Raw genomic sequence first — 20,131 nt, forward strand, 5'->3', positions numbered from 1 at the left:
ATTACCAATACACCGTTTAATAACTGTTGGGCCGAGGAAAGGAAATGACGTCACGTTGTCATTTGTTGTATTGACCGACCGCGTTTTTCATTGTAATCTGGTGCAACGTATGGCGGCCATGTCGACACAGTATGCGTCAGGTTCTGTTTTTACGTGAAATGTGAAATATTTACGTATTGTTTCGAACTCGTGATCAGAATTTTGTGGATAAAATCGATTATCAGTTGGAATTGTAGTTGTTTTACTTTCAACAAAAATTTATCGAAAAGAAGAATTCGACGGTTGTTGACGATCTCCGCCGCCACCATGTGCGGAGTGTGAGCAATGGCGGCGGAGGATGCTGAAGACAAGCGATCATTAGAAGTGGTGGGTTCAGGTTTTCATTCATATTTCTGCGTAAAAGGAGTCATTTTACATCTGCTCAACGAGAGAATGTGTAAGGTTAATATTTTCGTTACCAACGGATATTCAAGGATAGTACAGTTTACCCTGAGCTTAGTTTACTCAACAAAATATTACCTGAGATTATATAAAGATATATATATATATATATATATATATATATATATATATATATATATATATATATATATATATATATTTGGATAAAGGTAGAGACTATTTTGCTCATCATGCGGCTGCTAACACCACGTTAATTAAATAAATCGGTTAACTTAATGTAGGAGTAGGTGTGTGTAGGTGTAGGAGTAGGTGTGTGTGTGTAGGAGTAGGAGTAGGTGTGTGTGTGTGTGTGTGTGTGTGTATATGTGTGTGTATATGTGTGTGTGTGTGTGTGTGTGTGTGTGTGTGTGTGTGTGTGTGTGTGTGTGTGTGTGTGTGTGTGTGTCACCAGATGGAAAGATGACAGGGCGAGGACGTTGGTTGGAGGATACAAGCTGTTGCACATGTGTGGGGATGGAAGGAGTAATGGTGTGGGAATAATAGTGTTGGAGGAGATCAGCAAGCAGGTGGTCAGAGTGGAAGGATGGGAGGGACGGATAGTTATGACATGGTTGGTGGTACAGAGAGAAATGGTTTGTGTTATGTCAGTATATGGGCCACAGAAGGGAAGGACTGGGGTGGAGAAGCAGGAATTCAGGGATGCACTGGAGAGGATTGTGGGAATGGTTGAGCTGCAGGTGTTGTGTATTGCAGGGGATTTTAACACACGCGTGGGAGTAGCAGAGCCGGGCGAAGAGGAATGTGTTGATAAATTTGGGTGGGCAACGATGAATAGAGAGGGTCGAGAGCTGGTGGAGCTGGTGGTGAGGAATGAACTGGCCATCGATGGTTCATTCTTTCAAAAGCGGGGAAGCTGCAAGATTACCGATAGGAGTGGACAACACAGGACAGAAATGGATTTGGTGGTGGTAAGGTAGTGGTGGGAGAGAGCACAAGCTTGTGGTGTTTGTGGCACAAATGAAGAAAAGGAGGGAGGTTAAGAGCAGGCGTTAGAAGATTATGAGGTGGGGGAAGTGTAAGGGAAACGTTCTCGTAGAGTACAAGGAGAGGTTGAGGGCTCGGTATGAATAACTTGGTGAAGAAGCGGAAGGTTTGGAGGAGGAGTGGTAGAAATATAGAGAGCCGTTGAGGGGAATTGCAGGAGTTTATGTGGACGATGTCAGGAAAGGGTGCATCGTCTACTCTAGGGATAGAAACCAGGTATGGTGGACGAAGGAGGTAGCGATGGCAGTTGGTGAAAAGGAGGAGGTTTGGAAAAGGATCGAGAAGATCAAGGATGAGAGAGGCAGCCGGATGCAGGAATGTTGCACATGTATGGGCAGAAGAAGAAAGCGGCAAGTAGAGTGGTGGATAGGGTGAGGAATGACAAGGAAGAGGAGGTGTACAACAAGTTGGAAGAGGATGGTGGGAGGAAGATGATGTATAAATTGCCTCGTGGCACGGCTGAGGATGGGAAGGGCATGAAAGGGGGATGGGGTGGGCAGTGATCAAGGATGGTGGTGGGAGGCTAGTGACAGAGAGAGGGGGGGTAGTATTGAAGGTATGGGAAGGGTATTTCAAAGAGCTGTTGAACCGGGAATGAATCGATGGTGAGCTGGAGCTACTGTGTTATGTGGAGTTGGTGGAGATCACACAGGAGGAATTGCAGACGGCATTGAAAAGGATGAAGAAGGTAAGAGCACCAGGCATTGATGAGGTGTGGACAGAGATGCTAATTGCAGCGGACAAAGTCGGAGTCAGTTGGATGAAGAGGCTGTTGAATATATGTTTGAGAGAGGGTTCAATTCCAATGGATTGGAGGACAGGAGTAATTGTGCCAATACGGAAGGGGAAGGGCGATGTTCAAGATCCAGGGAAGTGCGGGAGGACTGCGCTCCTACGTCATGTAATGAAGTTACTGGAGAGGATTCTGGATGGGAGGATAAGGAAGAGTGTGGAGGTGGTGCAATGATGACGGACATGATGAGATCACCTTGCATGGACCAACTGCCGGATTTATTGGCGCATGCACACTCACATGCAGGCCAGGGGAAAACAGCCAATCAAACAAGCATATAATTCACAATATCATTACATCTCCCCTTTTAGTATGAAGAGAAAGACTGAAAATAGCAAAAGCAAGTTTATGTTCCATAAAAATAGTAAAAACAAACTTTATAACTGGCTAACGAATACTCAAAAGCCACGCTATATGATTATGATAGAACGTAATCCTTCAGCCTTTGAGGCAAGGCCCTGGCACGCTGTGATCTGCGGCTATGAGGTTGAGGAAATTGGGAGTTCTTAGCACTTGAAGGTGTTGTTGGTGCCATGTCCACGGTGCCCTGAGCTTCCTCGAGAGGAATGTTTAATTCTTCAACATCCGGAAGTGGGAGAATGGTCACTGGCTCAGATGGAGATTTCCGTCGGTGTCGCCTGTTGTGGCGGTAGAATCTACCGTTGGCCGTGGTAACTAGGTACGATCGTGGTGCAGAAAGTTTGCTCGATACGACGACAGGTACCCAGCCCTGTCTGGTCTTGACGTGGGCAATATCACCTACTTGGAGCTCCCTCCATAAGAGGTTTCGCCCCTCTATCATAGAATTTGGTGTGCTGCCTCTGACGGTCCCCGAGCTGCTGACAAGCATCTGATATGACACCTGCCTGGAGGCTTTTACTGTAAACAGGTAATTTATCCCTTGGCCTCCTATTCATCAAGAGTTGAGCTGGAGAGAGTGTAATTCTGCTAATAAGAGAGTTGCGCTCGGCAAGGATTGCTAGTTGAAGGTCTTCTAGTTGAAGGTCTTCTAGTTGATTGCTAGTTGAAGTACCGTCTTCATGTGCCTTTCGCAAAGTCTGTTTCATTGTCTGAATCACACACTCAGCTTGACTGTTGAATTGTGGACATGTTGGGGACAAGGTTGTGAACATTATGTCCTTAATTGTAGACACGTGTCCAAAGCCCTTAATTCCTGCACTACCAATGGGAACATTGTTGGCGAATACCTCTTCCGGTATGCCATGGCGGGAAAAGTTCGCTTTCATTGCTGAGATGACCGCGGTAGCCGTAAGCCCATTTAGCTGTGACGCAAGGAAATTTTGAGAAGTAATCCACCAGGATGCGATCGTCTTTTCCACCGAAGTGAAATATATCGGCATCCAGCTTCTGCCATGGGCGATCAGGGACGCTGTGTGGGATGAGTGGCTCTTTCTGATTGGTAGGCCAAAATCTGGCACAGACCCCACACTCAGCAACACATGATTCTATCTCTATTGACATACCTGGCCAGTACAAAATAGGTCTAGCCTGTGTCTTGCACTTTCCCGCTCCTAGATGCCTTTCGTGAAATGGAGCCAGCATATCCTGTCCCATTGCGGCTGGAACGATGATCCGCTCGCCACAGAACAGCAATCCTTCAGACTGATGGATGTTCTCCCAAACCGGCCAGAAGGGTTTTTACCATCAGAGACACTCTGGCTCGATGCGCAGGCCAGCCTTGTGTGATGGTAGTGCTGAGCTGTTAAAGCGCTGGATCTAGTGATGTCTTCCATTGTAGTCCCTTCATTCTGCCAGTCCTGACTGGAAGCTCAGTGACCAATTGATGTACGCGAAGGTGTATGTTGTCTTCCAGCGTCTGATCGTGTAGTGGCAAGCTAGATGGTGCTCTGGAGAGTGTATCTGTGATGTATAGATACTTTCCTGGGACGTACTGCACTGACACAATGTATCAGAGAAGGCGAAGCATCATGAGCTGAAATCTGGGTGAGAGCAGGTGCAGTAGCTTCTTGATGATAGCCACCAGTGGCTTGTGATTAGTATGTACAGTCGTGTCAACCTCGTAGATGTACTGATGAAAACGCTCTGCCCCGAATACGATTCCAAGAAGCTCCTTCTCTATCTGGGCGTAGTTCTGTTCAACAGGTGTTAGAGACCGAGCGGCATATGCTACAGAATGCCCATCCTACAGTAGGCACGTGCCTAACCCAGCTGAAGATGCATCAGTTTGAAGGATTGCTTGCTTTGCGGGGTCAAATAACTTCAACACTGGGCGCTTGGCAATTGAGGATTTTTACAGCTGGTACACTGTATCGTGCTCTCAATGCCATTCCCAGGTTGCATCTTTCTTTAACAGCTGATGCAGTGGTGTTGTGATGGTCGACATGTTGGGTATGAACCGACCGAGGTAATTAACCACACCCAGAACTCGCTGCAGCTCCAGACGTGATTGAGGAGTTGGCAGTTCCAACACAGCTTGCACCTTGTCTTCATCCGGGCGAACCCCAGCAGAGGTGAGGACATGATCCATGTATTTTACCTCTGCAACCTTCCACTGGATATTGTTTGGGTTGAATTTGACGTTTTCTGTCGTGCACGGTCCAATAGCTTGTGCGCGATGGCGTCATGCTCAGTCGGGGTGGTTGCAGCAAGAATCATGTCATCTGCGATGCAGAAGACCTCAACGATGTCTCCAAATGTGCTCTCATTCCTCTGTCGGAGAACTTCACTGAACACCGAACAGTAGACGGTTAAAACAACGACGCCCCAGCAGAGAATTAAAAGTGCACTTGAGGACACTCTCTTGATCTAATTGAACCTTCCAGAAAGAGTCCTTTTGATCAAATATACTGAAGACCTTTTTTGTCCAGCGAGCTGATCCATGACTTCATCTGTTGTAGGGTGCTCATGGTGGTGGTGCTCATGCTTAATCGCCTTGTTGAGATTCCTGGGATCGAGACACAAACACAACGATTTATGTTTCTTCTCGACGATGACAAGATTATGCACCCAGTCCGTTGGTCCATCCACCTTGGAAATGATACCTTGTGCCTCCATTTCAAGCACCCATGTAGGATGAGAGGCACACGACGAGGTGGCTCAATGACTGGCTGAATGGGCGGATCCAGTTCAATGTGGTACGGTGTGTCGACCTTTCCCAGGCCAGTGAACAAATCTGCATAATCAGCCTTGACTTTGTTCAGTGTCAGGTCAGGCTGTGCTGAAGCCACTGACGTCACAGCTTTGACGGACAGCAAGCGACTGTTGGGGCCCTTCTGGATAAGGCCCAGCCATCTCGACACGTGAAAACTGAGAATAGGAGGCGCTTTGGTGTCTACCACATAGAAGTCGAAGCGCCCCGTTGATGACCCAGCAGAGCATTGTAGCTTGGCCAATCCATGATGAGAGATGTTGCCCCCACTGTAGCTTTTTAATAGGATCATTGAGTTAATAGTCTTGACTGGCTTTTCCATGGAATTGAATATTCTGCGAGGGAGTATCGATACCTGTGCTCCAGAGTCGACCTTCCTTCACCTTTACCTTATGGCCATTAATGTTGATCGCAAACCAAGAGACATCTGGCTTCTTGACCTGCATGTATCCTTCCAGCAGTGTAGACATGCCATCAATGTACAAGTCACTAAGAGACGGCAGTTCGGTCGATGCCGTGCTCGTCGCCAATGCATGAATATGCTTGGATTGTCGGCAGACCTCTGCCAAATGGTTCTGCTTATTACATGCAGTTCCTGCAGCATTTCCCAAAGGTAGGACATTGGCAAGGTTGATGAATACGCCCACAGTTCCCACAATTTTGGATGTGCTTATTGCTCTTGGTCGACCCAGGCTTGGGTGCCAAAGGGACCCTTGCCAGCAGACTTGAGACTGCGGCACCCTTGGCGGCGAATGAAGTCAATGTCTTGGGAAAGCCCGGTGGAAGCGACCGATGTGGGAGTCGACGTCATGGCCCTGGCATGCGATCTTCTTGACTCTGTAGCCAAACAGTTGTCGTTTTTTTTTCTAAAGTCAGTCTCGGTTCACAGCAGAGAGGCTTTTTTAAGGTGAGGTTGTGCATGGAAAAAATGATTTTATCCCTGATCATGTTATCGGTCTCGGCAAATTTGCATGCCTTCGCCATGATGCGCAGCTTGTTCAAGTGCAATTCCAATGACTGACCTTCAGACTCTGCAAATTCCCAGAACTTGAATCGCTCATGGACAAGGTTCTTCCACTGGTTACAGTGCGTGTCGAATGCCTCTTCGACAGTTTCGAATGTCTTCGAAGCAACCGCAGACTCAAACGGGAGGTTCTCGTATACATCCACAGCATCGGGCCCAGCAAAGTTCAGCAAGATGGCGACCTTTCGACTGTTGCTCATCGACTTGAGGCCGGCAGCCTCAAAATACCAGTCAAGGTCCCTACTCCAGTGTCGCCAGTTCTCAGTTACATTCACATCTAGCCGGAGATAACCAGGCGGTTTAAATTCCATCACCGTTAATGAAGAAAATCCTGAATCTCTGACACCATGTAATGACGACGGACACGAATAGGATCACCTTGCATGGACCAACTGCCGGATTTATTGACTCATGCGCACACACATACAGGCCAGAGGAATACACCCAATCGAGCAAGTATATAATTCACAATATTGTTGTGGTTGAGGAAATTCGCAAACCACCATTCAGGTCCCGTAGGTGAGGTATCTCTGTAAGTAAATGTGTAGTTAGCCCAAACCCGTTGTTTAGAGGGAATAAATGTCATTCATTCAGGCTGCGACCCTTTAAGATAGCCGTTTTTCTGTTCTATCTTTATTTTGAACCAACCACGTCTCAATCGCCATCACACAACAACCACCGACCGCAACGCCGCTTCACGACAACAACAACGCCAACAGCCACGACCTTTACCGTCACAACTCGCTCTCGCAACCATCGCATCACTGCCATTCCAAGCGTCACCGTGGCCAGGGACCACCACAATAAACCCTCCACCACCTTCACCTCTCCTCCTTCTGCCGCCATTCCCGCACCGCTTGTGGGCACCGATACTGGACTCGCACAGGGCGCGCGCCGAGCAGCGGGTGCAAAAAGCGGCCTTTCCGGGGAAGTCGGATCAGGAATGATTCACGCCCACTTCTGTTCTGTCCTATCAGCGAGCGCGGGGCGATTTGGCCCCGCCTCCAGGCGCGTCGGAGTAGAATCGATATATGCAAATTCGAGGATCAGGAATGATTCACGCCCACTTATCCTCCGTCCAATGGGCGAGCGTGGCTCCGCCCCCGAGCCGATCCTGATCCGAAAATCTGCATATGGTTTCTCCTGCTGACTATAAAGCGCCGAGCGCGGGGCGAATCGAGGGAGAAGAGTTTCTGTTTCGGGCTCGAAAGAGAGAGAAGAGTTTCTGTTTCGGGCTCGAGTTGGAGAGGGTTTCTGTTTCGGGCTCGGGCGATTTGTGGCGGCGGCGAAGTGTGGCAGCAGCAGCCAAGACGGGTCTGGAGCAGAGTCGGTCTGTCGGGGTTCGGAGTCTGTCGGGGAGCTGCAGAGAGGAGAAGCCGGGAACGCGGTCGAGGGCGCAGTGGAGTCGCTCGTCGCGGGACCCAAGCAAGCCAGCTATCCTCTTTCCCCAGAGCATCAACAACCCCCCCTGTTTCCCCCCCGCGCTGAGATAGTGCGAAAAGGGGGGCCCCGTTCCCACCCCATTCCAGGCAGTGCCAGCGAGGCCCGCGGAGGAGCGCGGAGTCGGGGCACCGCCGCCATTTTGCGGCTCATCACAAGACGGTTAGGCTCGACGTGGTCTCGGCCCACAGACCACGTCTGCCCCCTTGTCGTTGAGGGTGGCCCCTTTTTCTTTTGCTTTGGAGTATATGTGTTGTCGGCGCCGTCTGTAAAGTAAAACTGTGTAAGTGTTGCCGTGTGCTCGCGTAGTCGGTAGTAGATCTGCATTGTGTTTCTTTTGTTGCAATTGCTTTTGGTGCATAATTGTTGTAATTGTATATGTGTGCTTTCCGTTTGCCGCGGAATAAATGTGCCTCATGTTGAACTGTTTTTCCCATTTCGCTTCGTCTTTTCTTTAATTGAATCTCCATCTTACTTCACGTAAAGGGTTGGTAGTGGGCTAAATACGCCCGAGAATTAATCGGAACCGTCGAGGTTGACGATAACACCGCTCGGTTATCCCGATAGTACGGAACGGGTCGCTTAAAGTGGCCCGTGTCCGAAGTCGACCTGCGGCGAGGTGCGATCGCCCGGTATACTCTCTGTGTGGGTACTTAGGTAGGTCGAATTTGGCGAACAACCCTATCCCACGCGGGGGGCCGATTGGCACGATCGTGGTGAGGCCGAAAGGCCCACCCGTGACTAGTTCCCGGCGTTAGTCCGAGAGGGTCACGACGGGATTGTCTGTCCGGTGGGTGACGTGCCGCGATTCGAGTTACGTGGCCGCTCGCACGCCGGCGGGCGCGAATTCGCAACAATATCATTACAGGTGGAGATCGGAAAAGAGCAGTATGGGGATTGCGGATGGGATGTTTGTGCTGAGACAGCTGGTGGAGGAGAGGTTGCAGGTGCAAAATGAGATGGCATTGGGATTTGCATACTTGGAGAAGGCCGACGACTGTCCTGAGAGAGATGTTCATGGCGACACTGAGATGGATGGGAGTGCCGGAAGTAGAAGCTAGGTTGGTGGAAGGGATGTACAAGGGAATGAAGGCAAATGTGTGGAGGAGGGTGGAGGGAGTAAAGGCAGACAAATGTATCAAGGAAATTGAAAGTGAAGGTTCTGATATCGTGTGCAATGCCGGCCTACCTTTACATTGTGGAGACAGTGGCACTGACAGAAACAACAGAGGCTGTAGGTTTGAGAGAGCAACTGTATCAGGAGGATTGCGGGAGTGAAAAGGGTGGATAGGAGGAGGTTGTATGAACTGAGGGAGTGGATTGGTGTGCAGATGAGCATGACGGGGAGATTGGTGAAATGCCGGCTGAGATGGGCTGGGCACTTGGTGCAGATGGGGGAAGAGAAAATGGCAAAGAGAGCAGATAGATTGAGTGAGCAAGGAAGGAGGAAAAGAGGTAGATCACGGTTGAGATGGGAAGATTGTGTGAGGAGGAATATCCATAAGGTAGGGGTGGTTAAAGAGTGGAGAGAGTTGGCTGACATGGAAGTGGAGGAGTAGCATGGTCAAAAGATGGCAGAAGCTTAGTGCCATTGGACTTCACCCCTTAGAAGGGGAAGAGGAGGAGGATGAGAAGAAGAAGAAGAAGAAGAAGTAATTTTTGACCCCCATCTATCAATGGTGAAGGATCATTTTGGCCCTATCTCTCAATGGTGAAGTCACTTAAAAAATTATTGTGTCAGGATCCAGATCTTCATCAAAATCTCATCATTTTGTTCTCGTCACACACCCAAGTTGTCTACAAAGTTTTGGCTGAATCTGTCCATAACTGTTTGAGATATCCTGCTCAGATCGATAGACTGCCAGCCAGACAAGCAGGGGTGGGGGGGGGGGAATCCACCTTTTGTGGCATAGGTAAAAAATGTCATCACTTTTTTGAGATGCAAGATCATTTCCTTGATCGTATTTACCTGATTGACTGAACTGTGTTGTATGTTGATGGTATGCAGTACGTGGAGGAATCGCTAGATGACCACGAGAACATGTGCACTCTTCACAATGAGAGTGATTAATAAGTCGTTCGCTGAAAATGTTGCCATATGAACAAGTTAAAATGTTCAGTTTTCAATGGTCTCGTATTTAACAAACAAAAAATACACACAAATTACAAAAACATGTTAATTGCACCAGCTTATCTTTTTGGATATTGAATGTTGAAAAATAAATCTTGTTTATATATCTAAAGCCTCCCCCCCTTCCCTTCCTGCACCTTCCGAATGCCCTCCCCATTTCAAAGTGTGTGGACCTCAATATATCCGAGATCTCTGCTCTAATATGACACATCTCTCAATCATGTTGAGGTCATGGAGAGATTCACTTCATGTCTCTGCTGGCTGTGAGTCAGAGGTCAATAGACGTTTGGGTCGGGCCTGGGGAGTCATGCATTCACTGGATCATGGGGTGTGGCACTGCTGGTACCTGTGCGAGAGGACGAAAGTTGAGTCTTCAAGTCCTTGGTGCTTCCAGTCTTGCTCTATGGATGCGAGACTTGGACTCTGACCAAGGATCTGAGAGAGAGACTTAATTTCTTTGGTACCAGGTCTCTTCGGAGAATCCTTGGCGATCGCTGGTCAGACTTTGTGTCCAATGATCTGTTGCTGAGGGAGACTCAAATGAGATTTGTTACCTGCATAGTCCGTGAGCGTCAGCTACCGCTGTATGGACATGTGGCTCGTTTTCCTGATTCTGATCCTGCTCACCAGATTCTCTCAGTGAGGGAGTCTCGTGAGTTGAGAAGGCCAATGGGCCGAGCTCGTGCCTCGTGGTTGCAGCAGGTTGATTGGCATCTCAAGGAGATGGGGATGGGCCAGGCATCTGCCTGGGGGATGGCCAGACGGAGGCCCGTGGAGTACCGGCGGAAAGTGGACGCAGCGACACGCTGCTCTGGCGCATGCTCCCATACCTGACCTGACCTCTCAATCAGGCCACTGCCAATAAACCAGACATCATCTTTTTAACAGAATCCTTCTTCTCACAGGACATCTCTGACTCCTGATTAAAATTGTCACCATGCTAATTGGCTGGGTGTTGGCACATCTCTCACCAGTTATGGCACTTGAGTGAAGGGCTTCTGTGACTCCATTGGACTGATTCTATCTGTGAATTTTCCAACATGGATTTCTCCCAATGGCAAATCTTCCCTTCTGGACTTTGTGATGACTAATTTTCCCACAAATCTCTCCGACTCATCCTCTACTCCAATTGGTTCATCATATGCTTGTGAAAGTCATCATCTCACTGGCAATTCTGAGAGAGCTGCCTCAATGCCTGTGAGTCTGGCAGTTCACTCAGGCAGATTGGCAGGGACTGCAAGCAGCCATCTCTCTTCAGGGCTGGTCTCCCATATCTCCTGTCCCTGATGTTAACCCTCTGTCACACCTTGACGATTTAGCCAGCATATGGCAACGTTTCAAAATTTATCTAAAACGCTGGCATACGCTGAACTATTGATTTTTTTTTTTCAGGTGTGGGCGTATATTAACGAGTTGGACGTATGCAATAACGTATTAGTAATGTACACAGAACGTTTCGATAACTTGTTGATAACTTGTACCAACGAATGCTTAGCGTGTTGTCGGCATTCACAACTTATGCCCAACGATAGTCTAACTTATGCATAGCGCGGCAGAGTATCTCCGACGATCACGTGGCGTAGCCTATTAAAAGGCTGCCGCTCGACGATTCAAATCAGAACCGCACTATACATCAAAGTGTCTAGACATTAGTTCCCTTGGCAGCGAACAGGTTTATAATATTTTGTGTTTATCTTTATGTTATAAGTGTGGTCATTACCTTTGATCATAAATAAAACAAAACTGCTGTTAATTTTTATATAGAAAGTTTTTTATATATATATATATATGTATATGTATATGTATATGTATATGTATATATATATGTATATGTATATGTATATATATATATATATATATATATATATATATATATAACCGGGCGTAGTGGCGTGCGCCTGTAATCCGGCTACTCGGAGGCTTGGGTTGGAGGATCGCTTGAGGACGGGGGCTCTGCACTGGGCAGGGTGCAGAGCAGCCTGGAATCATGGCGAAACCCAAATCCTGATCCCTGTGTCGTAAGAGGCGACCAGGGTTGCGTCAGGAAGGGCATCCAGCGTAAAACCTGTGCCAAATCAGTATGCGGATCATAACGGATGATCCGCTGTGGCGACCCCTAACGGGAGCAGCCGAAAGATGAACAACAACATGTATATATATATATATATATATATATATATATATATATATATATATATATATATATATATATATATATATATATATATATATATATATATATATATTGTTGCGGTTTTCGCGCCCGCCGGCGTGCGAACGGCCACGTAACTCGAATCGCGGAACGTCGCCCACCGGACGGACAATCCAGTCGTGACCCTCTCGGACTAACGCCGGGAACCACTCACGGGTGGACCTTTCGGTCTCACCGCGATCGAGCCAATCAGCCCCCGCGTGGGATAGGGTTGCTCGCCAAATTCGACCTACCTAAGTACCCACGCGGAGGGTAGACCGGGCGATCGCACCTCGCCGCAGGTCGACTTCGGACACGGGCCACTTAAGCGACCCGTTCCGTACTATCAGAATAACCGAGCGGTGTTATCGTCGACCTCGACGGTTCGATTAATTATCGGACGTACTCAGCCCACTACCAACCCTTTACGTGAAGCAAGATGAGGATTCAATGGAGGAAAAGACGAAGCGAAGCGGGAGAACAGTTCAACAATAAAGCACATTTATTCGCGGCACACGGGAAGCACACAAATACAATTCCACCAAATGCACACACAAAAAAAAAGAAAACACAATTCCATTTACACAAAAAGCAATATAAAAGTGAGAACACAGTGCAGAGCTAATACCGACTACCGAGCACACGGCAACACTTATACAATTCTACTTCACAGACGGCGCCGACAACACATACCCAAAACCAAGGAAAAGAAATACCCTCAAGGATGAGGCGGGCCTGAGGCCGAGACCGGGTCGCGCCTACCCGTCTGGTGATGAGACGCGGAGCGGCGATGGCGCCCTCCTCCGCGGGCCTCGCGGACAGTGCCAGGCAGGGGGGTGGGAAAAGGGGCCCCGTTGGTCGCACTATCTCAGCGCGGGGGGAAACAGGAGGGGGTTGCTGATGCTCGGGGTATAGAGGATCTTTATTATCCCTGGTGTGCGTCTCCACCTCGGCCAGGTCGCGCTGCCGGCCTTCCTCGGGCGTGCAGCTCCCGGCACCGTCGCGAGCACCCCCTCGTCTGCCTTCGCCGCTGCCGCCTCTCCGCCTCTGGACTCTCCACCCTGGACTCTTCTTTGGGCTCCCCTCGTTCGACTCTCTTCAGCTTCTCCAGCTACTGCAGGCTTCGGGCTCCAGACTTCCACACTCTTCTCTGACTCTTTCTCCCTCCGACTCCTTCTCGTCCTGCTGACTGACGAACACCGTCCTTTTATCCCCCCCGTAGCTTCGCCTTTGACCCCCTCCCTTTGACCTTTCACCTCGCTCCCCATTGGCCCGAGAAAAAGTGGGCGTGAAGGCTTTTTTATCCACAAATTTGCATATATCGATCGTTCTGGAGGCGGGGCCAAATCGCCCCTCGCTCACCGATTGGACGGCAAAAAGTGGGCGTGTGTCGTTTTTGATCCGTTTTTGAAGCACAAAATCCGTGATTTTGTACACGCTGTTCAACGTGCGCCCTGCAGGTCAACACCGGTACCCACAGCGGGGCAAGAACGGTGGCGATGCTACGGTTGCGAGGTGTGACGTGAAGGTCGTGGCGGTTGTGGTGAAGCGGTGGTTGATGTTGTGGTTGTGGTGGTAATCATGGCGGTTGGTCCAAAATAAAGATAGTAAAAGAAAAACGGCTATCCTGAAGAGTCGCAGCTCGCATAAATGACATGTATTCCCACTAGACAACGGGTTTGGGCCTAACTACACATATACTTGCCGAGATACCTCACCTAAGGGACCTGAATGGTGGTTTGCGAATTTGGTAACCACAACACTACCCCCTCCCCTTTTTACAGACTCGTCCCGAGTCGTCAAATTTTCGTGTGCCATCATGTGTAGTTTTCCCCTAGTACATTTTACCTACGGATCCCTGAGTGCGACATTCATGGTATTCGTGTCCCCAAAATAAATAACCTGAGGGCTGCGTAACTATCTAAACAAACTCACTCACACGGACGACTTAAATAAAATTGCCGGCGCTAAGACATACATGCCGGGGCGCACTCATATTTACAGTACATCTTACCTTAACTTACAAATTTTACACTAAACCATGGCCCAGGATCACTGAACTCTGCAAAAGAAAAGCAGTTAGCAGGAGCCAGGCTTTGCCCGCATGCAGTCTCTGGCTCGAAACAATGCAGGTGACAGGGAACGTGGCTGGCTGCTCACACGCAGTCCAAGGCCTTCCCTTTTGAACTGAACTCAGTGAACCACAACGGTGCTTGGGCTGCACAACGCAGTCTCCGTGCCAGCTCAAGTGGCACACGCAATGAGCACAACGAATGGATGGATGGACACAAACACGGTGCACGGGCCGCCACTGCAGGCCCGTGTTGTAGCTGCCAACAGGGCAGTTCTTGCAGCTTGCAAACTGTTGCCTTGATCCTGGCGCACATGGCAATGAACAGGGGGGGGGGGGGCAAAGCAAAAATTGAACGGGGCTGGTGAACATGGGCAGTGGGCATGGCATGGCAAAGGTGAGCAGGCAAACTCAGCCCGCAGAATAAGGCCGCTGCAGGCAAACACAGCCGGCAGATGAACTGGCCGGCACAGGCCTTGAAGTACCACAGCTGCAGATGATCCGGCCGGCACAGGCCTTGCAGCAACACAACAGCTGCCGATCAAGTGGGCCGGCACAGGCCTTGAAGTAACACAGACAGCAGATGAAGCTGGCCAGCCTTTGCCGTTCAGTGGAGGTTGGTGGAGGGAGTGCGGTGGTGCTGGCCACTTGGAAGGCGGGCTCGGACCTACCTACCTGTCTCCCTCCCAACCTATCGCCTTTGCCTGTCACTGTACATACCCACTCCCTTAATTTGTGAAAAACCAATTTAGCCCCCTTAATTTATTTATTTTTTATTTTTTTTTTTACTTCCCCACTATAAATCGTCCCCTAACCCCCTTTATCGTCCTTGTTCGGCTAACCTATTCTGTCACCTAGCCTACTCCCAACCCCTACGTTCCCTTCCCAGAGGGGAACAAGGGAGAGCTAACGTCCTGTGTCGAGGCCCAACGAAGCCTCAGAATGGCCTCCCCAGAGTTCGGCGATCTTTAACCAAAGTGGGTCCAGCGGCCCACAACGACAGCGAGGGGATGGATGGTGCGGAGGGGTACATCTCCTAATCTACCCTAACCATTTAACTGTTAAACTACCCCGGGGCTTTCAACAAGCGCCTCTCGCTTAAACTATTGGTTCTATCAACCCAGATTCCCGTCGCCTGTGTTGGTGTCCTCACAATTTCGGGCCTCGCCCCCCAATTTTCTCTCCGTGCCCTCACACGGTCTCCTGGCTGGGACACGTGGCTCCCTTTGGCAGGCACGACCCTCTGCCGAATCTCCCGCTATGGCACCCCCGGGCACTACACTGCCTCCGAGCCTACCAGCTACCTAACACCGGGGAGTGCCCCCCATGGCACCTCCCCTGAAACGCACACGTGGCAGGCCGGCCTCCCGGGCCCCTTTCCGAGGGTCACCCGTGCCCACAACACTGCCCACGCGGCTAATGGCGCCCCGGGCCCCCGCACCAAGCAGGCGCACCCGTGCCCACTACTCTATCCCGGCCCCCCATGGGCCCTTGGCCTACCGCGGCCGACCCCAGCCTGGTGCCCGGGGTACCCACTCAGCGATACTCACCTTTCGCAGCCACGCTCCCAAGCCCGTCAACAGGGCTCCTGCACCCCTCCAAATGGGTCTCGAGCCTACTTTCCCACCAACAACAAAATGACCTCCATTTTTCAATTTGACTAACCCCCTAACTCACTTTATACTGACCCCGGGGTACTTTGGGCGGGAGTCACTCCTCCCCCCAATCACTCATCGCACCATGCATTCCCCATTCACTCCATACACCCAGACCCGCTGGCCTCACTCACTCACCAAGCACATGCCTCACAACTCACCAACTCTTCAACACACACACCGCTGAACTCTGCCATCCTCCTAACTGCATCCCCTAACTAACTCGTGCTCCCACGTCGTCCCTTACACTATAGCACGTTCCTTTTAACACTACGTAGCTAAACTACGTCCCCCTCTACACATTCACAAGTCTGTCCATGTCCTCATAACTCAAAAATTCATTTTATTTCCCAACCTAAAGCTCACTAAATCCCTCTACCTAATCCATTCCACGGACTCCATGAGGACTTACCCCTGCCCCATGAAGTCGGTCTAACTAAGCTAACCCTTCCCCCTAACTAGTTTCCATCCTGTGCCCAGGTCAAGGGGGTCTCCACCCCTTGCCCAGGAATCCTGTGCACCCGAAAGTGAGGCTTGTTTTTTTTTTTTTTTTTCATGCGCAGCACCTGCGCGGCAACTCAGAGCTCGCGCACTTTACACCTGCCCGTGACGTCATGCAGCTGCACGTGTTCCTCGTCCCTCCTTGGACGCTACCATCCGGCAGAGATACCCCTCCTGCCGGATTCCAACCACACGTGCAGCCATGACGTCACCGTCTTTATAAAAAAAACAAGCCCCACGTCTCGAGGGGTTCCCCACGCGAACACATGTGCTTTGCCCGTTGGAGCTTAACACACACGATCGCGTGGAGAACCCGTCCGGTCCAAATCCATTTACCTGCCTAAACTTTGTCCGTCCGCGGGATCGGCAAATCCACCGCGTGCGTTTCCGGACCGGGACTTCACTCTCGCAAGCGAGCACGTGGTGGTCTCGTGCGTTGCACAGCACGAACCGCGTGCTCACTGCTGGGTGAACCCGGCACGGTCCTCGAAACAACTACAGCCGCTACCCGGCTTTCTTTACTCGCATGTCTCCGTCGTCGCCTCCATTCCACCCACGCACACCTGCGTGTTACGACGCACACAGTCCACACCATTAAACTCACACCGGGAGACGCGGCTGCGTGCTCCCGCATGCCAACCGACATCTCCCTCACATACCGCTCTCTCACACACACGGTCTCCCTGGCACACAGCGACCTTGCACACGGCCGTTCACTCACGCGTGCGGGGGCACTCACCCGCGGTGCCTCATCCACACACCGTGCCCCACTCATACACGTGGGGGCACTCAACCGCGGTACCTCACTCATACACACGGTGACACTCACACACGCGGTCTCTTCCACACACGGTGCCTCACCCACACACGCGGGGGCACTAACCCGCGGTGCCTCACTCACACTCCGTGCCTCATCCACACACGGCGTGCTGGGAAGCACGCACTCCGGCACCATCGCCACCACACCACTCGCACACGGGGTCGCTTCCACACACGGGGACGCACTCACACCTTGCACCACACACACAGGGACAACCACACTGGGGATTCGTGTCCCCACAAGGGTCTCCGGGGCCTCTACACCCCCCAAGCTCTCCGTGCACCCGTCCACAGCACTCCTCCCCTCGACCTCGCAAAGCACGACCGAACTCACCTGGTCGTGACTCGCCTCAAGGGGGCATACTCCCTCCCCTCGTTCCTGGAGGAGGTCATCCAGCTGCTCACACCGGGTCCCCACACGCTCCGCGAGCTCAACCTCACTATCCTCCACTACCTCCGTGTGTGTGTGCGCGTCACTTACCCCGTCTTCATCGTGTTTATTGGTCTCTGCTTCTTTCTGGCGTCTTTCCCTTATCTTTATGTAGGTCAACCTTGCTTTCTCTTTAAGTCGCTCCCGTCCTTCCCTGTTTTTCACTCCTTGCTCTTTCACGATCTCCGCGTACCTCATCCTTGCTCTCCGTATTAATTGTTCTTTCCTCTCCCTCGCAATTACTTTCACCTCGTCTCTTGTCTCCCGAATTACTTTTTCCTTACCCGCCTCCACCGCGGGCCTGTCAGCCGTTGCACCCCCTTCCAGCTCGTTTGTTCCGACACGTGGAGTCGCCATTTAAGTTCCCTGCTCACGGCCTTCATGCCCGCCTGCAGGCATCGGCCCATGTTCTGCGTCTCACCCCGTAGCTTTCTCGTTTCTTCCTTCATGTTCGTTTCCATTTTAGTTTTCATGCGTTTTATTTCGTTTGTGAATGTATCCATCTTTTCGTTTATTTGTTTGTTCATGTCTTTCATTTCGTTTTTTATTTCATTTGTCATTGCCGCATTCATTTGTGCCAGCATGGTGAATAGCTGGGCCATGTCGGATGCACTCAAGTGAGCCGTTTCGGCAGAGGTTCAGCAAGGGTCTTGGTGGAGAGGGGGAGGTGTCATACACCGCGGCCGCTGCCGCACCACTCGGGCCCTGGGTTCAGTTGGGCGAGTCCGTGTTCCTGCACAATCAACATTTCCTGCTCGGGGATTCCATCCTGGACCATGGATTCTACACATTTCTACATCCATTTCTAATACCCCGGCCTCCCGCTCGCCTTGAGACGCCATCTTGCTTCTCGTGAAGGGTTAATTTGCTCGCTCGTAATTTGGAGGGAATCGGGGGTCGCTTCTCTCACCCCTGGACCGATTCCCGTGAATTTAGCCGGAGACAGGACAGCCCGTTTTCCTTTTCTCCGATACCAGTGCCGCGAGGAGGGCGATGAATTTGTATCGCACGACCTGACACCAGTGTTGCGGTTTTCGCGCCCGCCGGCGTGCGAACGGCCACGTAACTCGAATCGCGGCACGTCGCCCACCGGACGGACAATCCAGTCGTGACCCTCTCGGACTAACGCCGGGAACCAGTCACGGGTGGACCTTTCGGTCTCACCGCGATCGAGCCAATCAGCCCCCGCGTGGGATAGGGTTGCTCGCCAAATTCGACCTACCTAAGTACCCACGCGGAGGGTAGACCGGGCGATCGCACCTCGCCGCAGGTCGACTTCGGACACGGGCCACTTAAGCGACCCGTTCCGTACTATCAGAATAACCGAGCGGTGTTATCGTCGGACCTCGACGGTTCGATTAATTATCGGGCGTACTCGGCCCACTACCAACCCTTTACGTGAAGCAAGATGAGGATTCAATGGAGGAAAAGACGAAGCGAGCGGAGAACAGTTCAACAATAAAGCACATTTATTCGCGGCACACGGGAAGCACACAAATACAATTCCACCAAATGTACACAAAAAAAAGAAAACACAATTCCATTTACACAAAAAGCAATATAAAAGTGAGAACACAGTGCAGAGCTAATACCGACTACCGAGCACACGGCAACACTTATACAATTCTACTTCACAGACGGCGCCGACAACACATACCCAAAACCAAGGAAAAGAAATACCCTCAAGGATGAGGCGGGCCTGAGGCCGAGACCGGGTCGCGCCTACCCGTCTGGTGATGAGACGCGGAGCGGCGATGGCGCCTCACTCCGCGGGCCTCGCGGACAGTGCCAGGCAGGGGGGTGGGAAAAGGGGCCCCCTTGGTCGCACTATCTCAGCGCGGGGGGAAACAGGAGGGGGTTGCTGATGCTCGGGGTATAGAGGATCTTTATTATCCCTGGTGTGCGTCTCCACCTCGGCCAGGTCGCGCTGCCGGCCTTCCTCGGGCGTGCAGCTCCCGGCACCGTCGCGAGCACCCCCTCGTCTGCCTTCGCCGCTGCCGCCTCTCCGCCTCTGGACTCTCCACCCTGGACTCTTCTTTGGGCTCCCCTCGTTTGACTCTCTTCAGCTTCTCCAGCTACTGCAGGCTTCGGGCTCCAGACTTCCACACTCTTCTCTGACTCTTTCTCCCTCCGACTCCTTCTCGTCCTGCTGACTGACGAACACCGTCCTTTTATCCCCCCGTAGCTTCGCCTTTGACCCCCTCCCTTTGACCTTTCACCTCGCTCCCCATTGGCCCGAGAAAAAGTGGGCGTGAAGGCTTTTTGATCCACAAATTTGCATATATCGATCGTTCTGGAGGCGGGGCCAAATCGCCCCTCGCTCACCGATTGGACGGCAAAAAGTGGGCGTGTGTCGTTTTTGATCCGTTTTTGAAGCACAAAATCCGTGATTTTGTACACGCTGTTCAACGTGCGCCCTGCACGAGTCCAACACCGGTACCCACAGCGGGGCAAGAACGGTGGCGATGCTACGGTTGCGAGGTGTGACGTGAAGGTCGTG

General features: G+C 51.1%; 1 protein-coding gene across 6 annotated transcripts in view; it reads left to right on the top strand.

Annotated features, from left to right (window-relative positions):
* Positions 1-208: 208 nt before the first annotated feature.
* LOC147019378 (DNA-directed RNA polymerases I and III subunit RPAC2-like) overlaps positions 209-20,131 on the top strand; it is a 220,622-nt gene continuing 200,699 nt past the window's right edge. For all 6 annotated transcript variants that reach the window (XM_085899865.1, XM_085899866.1, XM_085899863.1 and 3 more), the window contains exon 1: positions 209-366. In XM_085899865.1, the coding sequence (XP_085755991.1) occupies positions 325-366 (42 nt within the window). In that variant the 5' untranslated portion in view covers positions 209-324. The remainder of the gene's footprint in view (positions 367-20,131) is intronic.

The sequence above is a fragment of the Eptatretus burgeri genome, chromosome 10 (assembly GCF_056783735.1).
Source record: "Eptatretus burgeri isolate ZD-2024b chromosome 10, Ebu_testis_v1, whole genome shotgun sequence".
NCBI classification, from domain to species: Eukaryota; Metazoa; Chordata; class Myxini; order Myxiniformes; family Myxinidae; genus Eptatretus; species Eptatretus burgeri.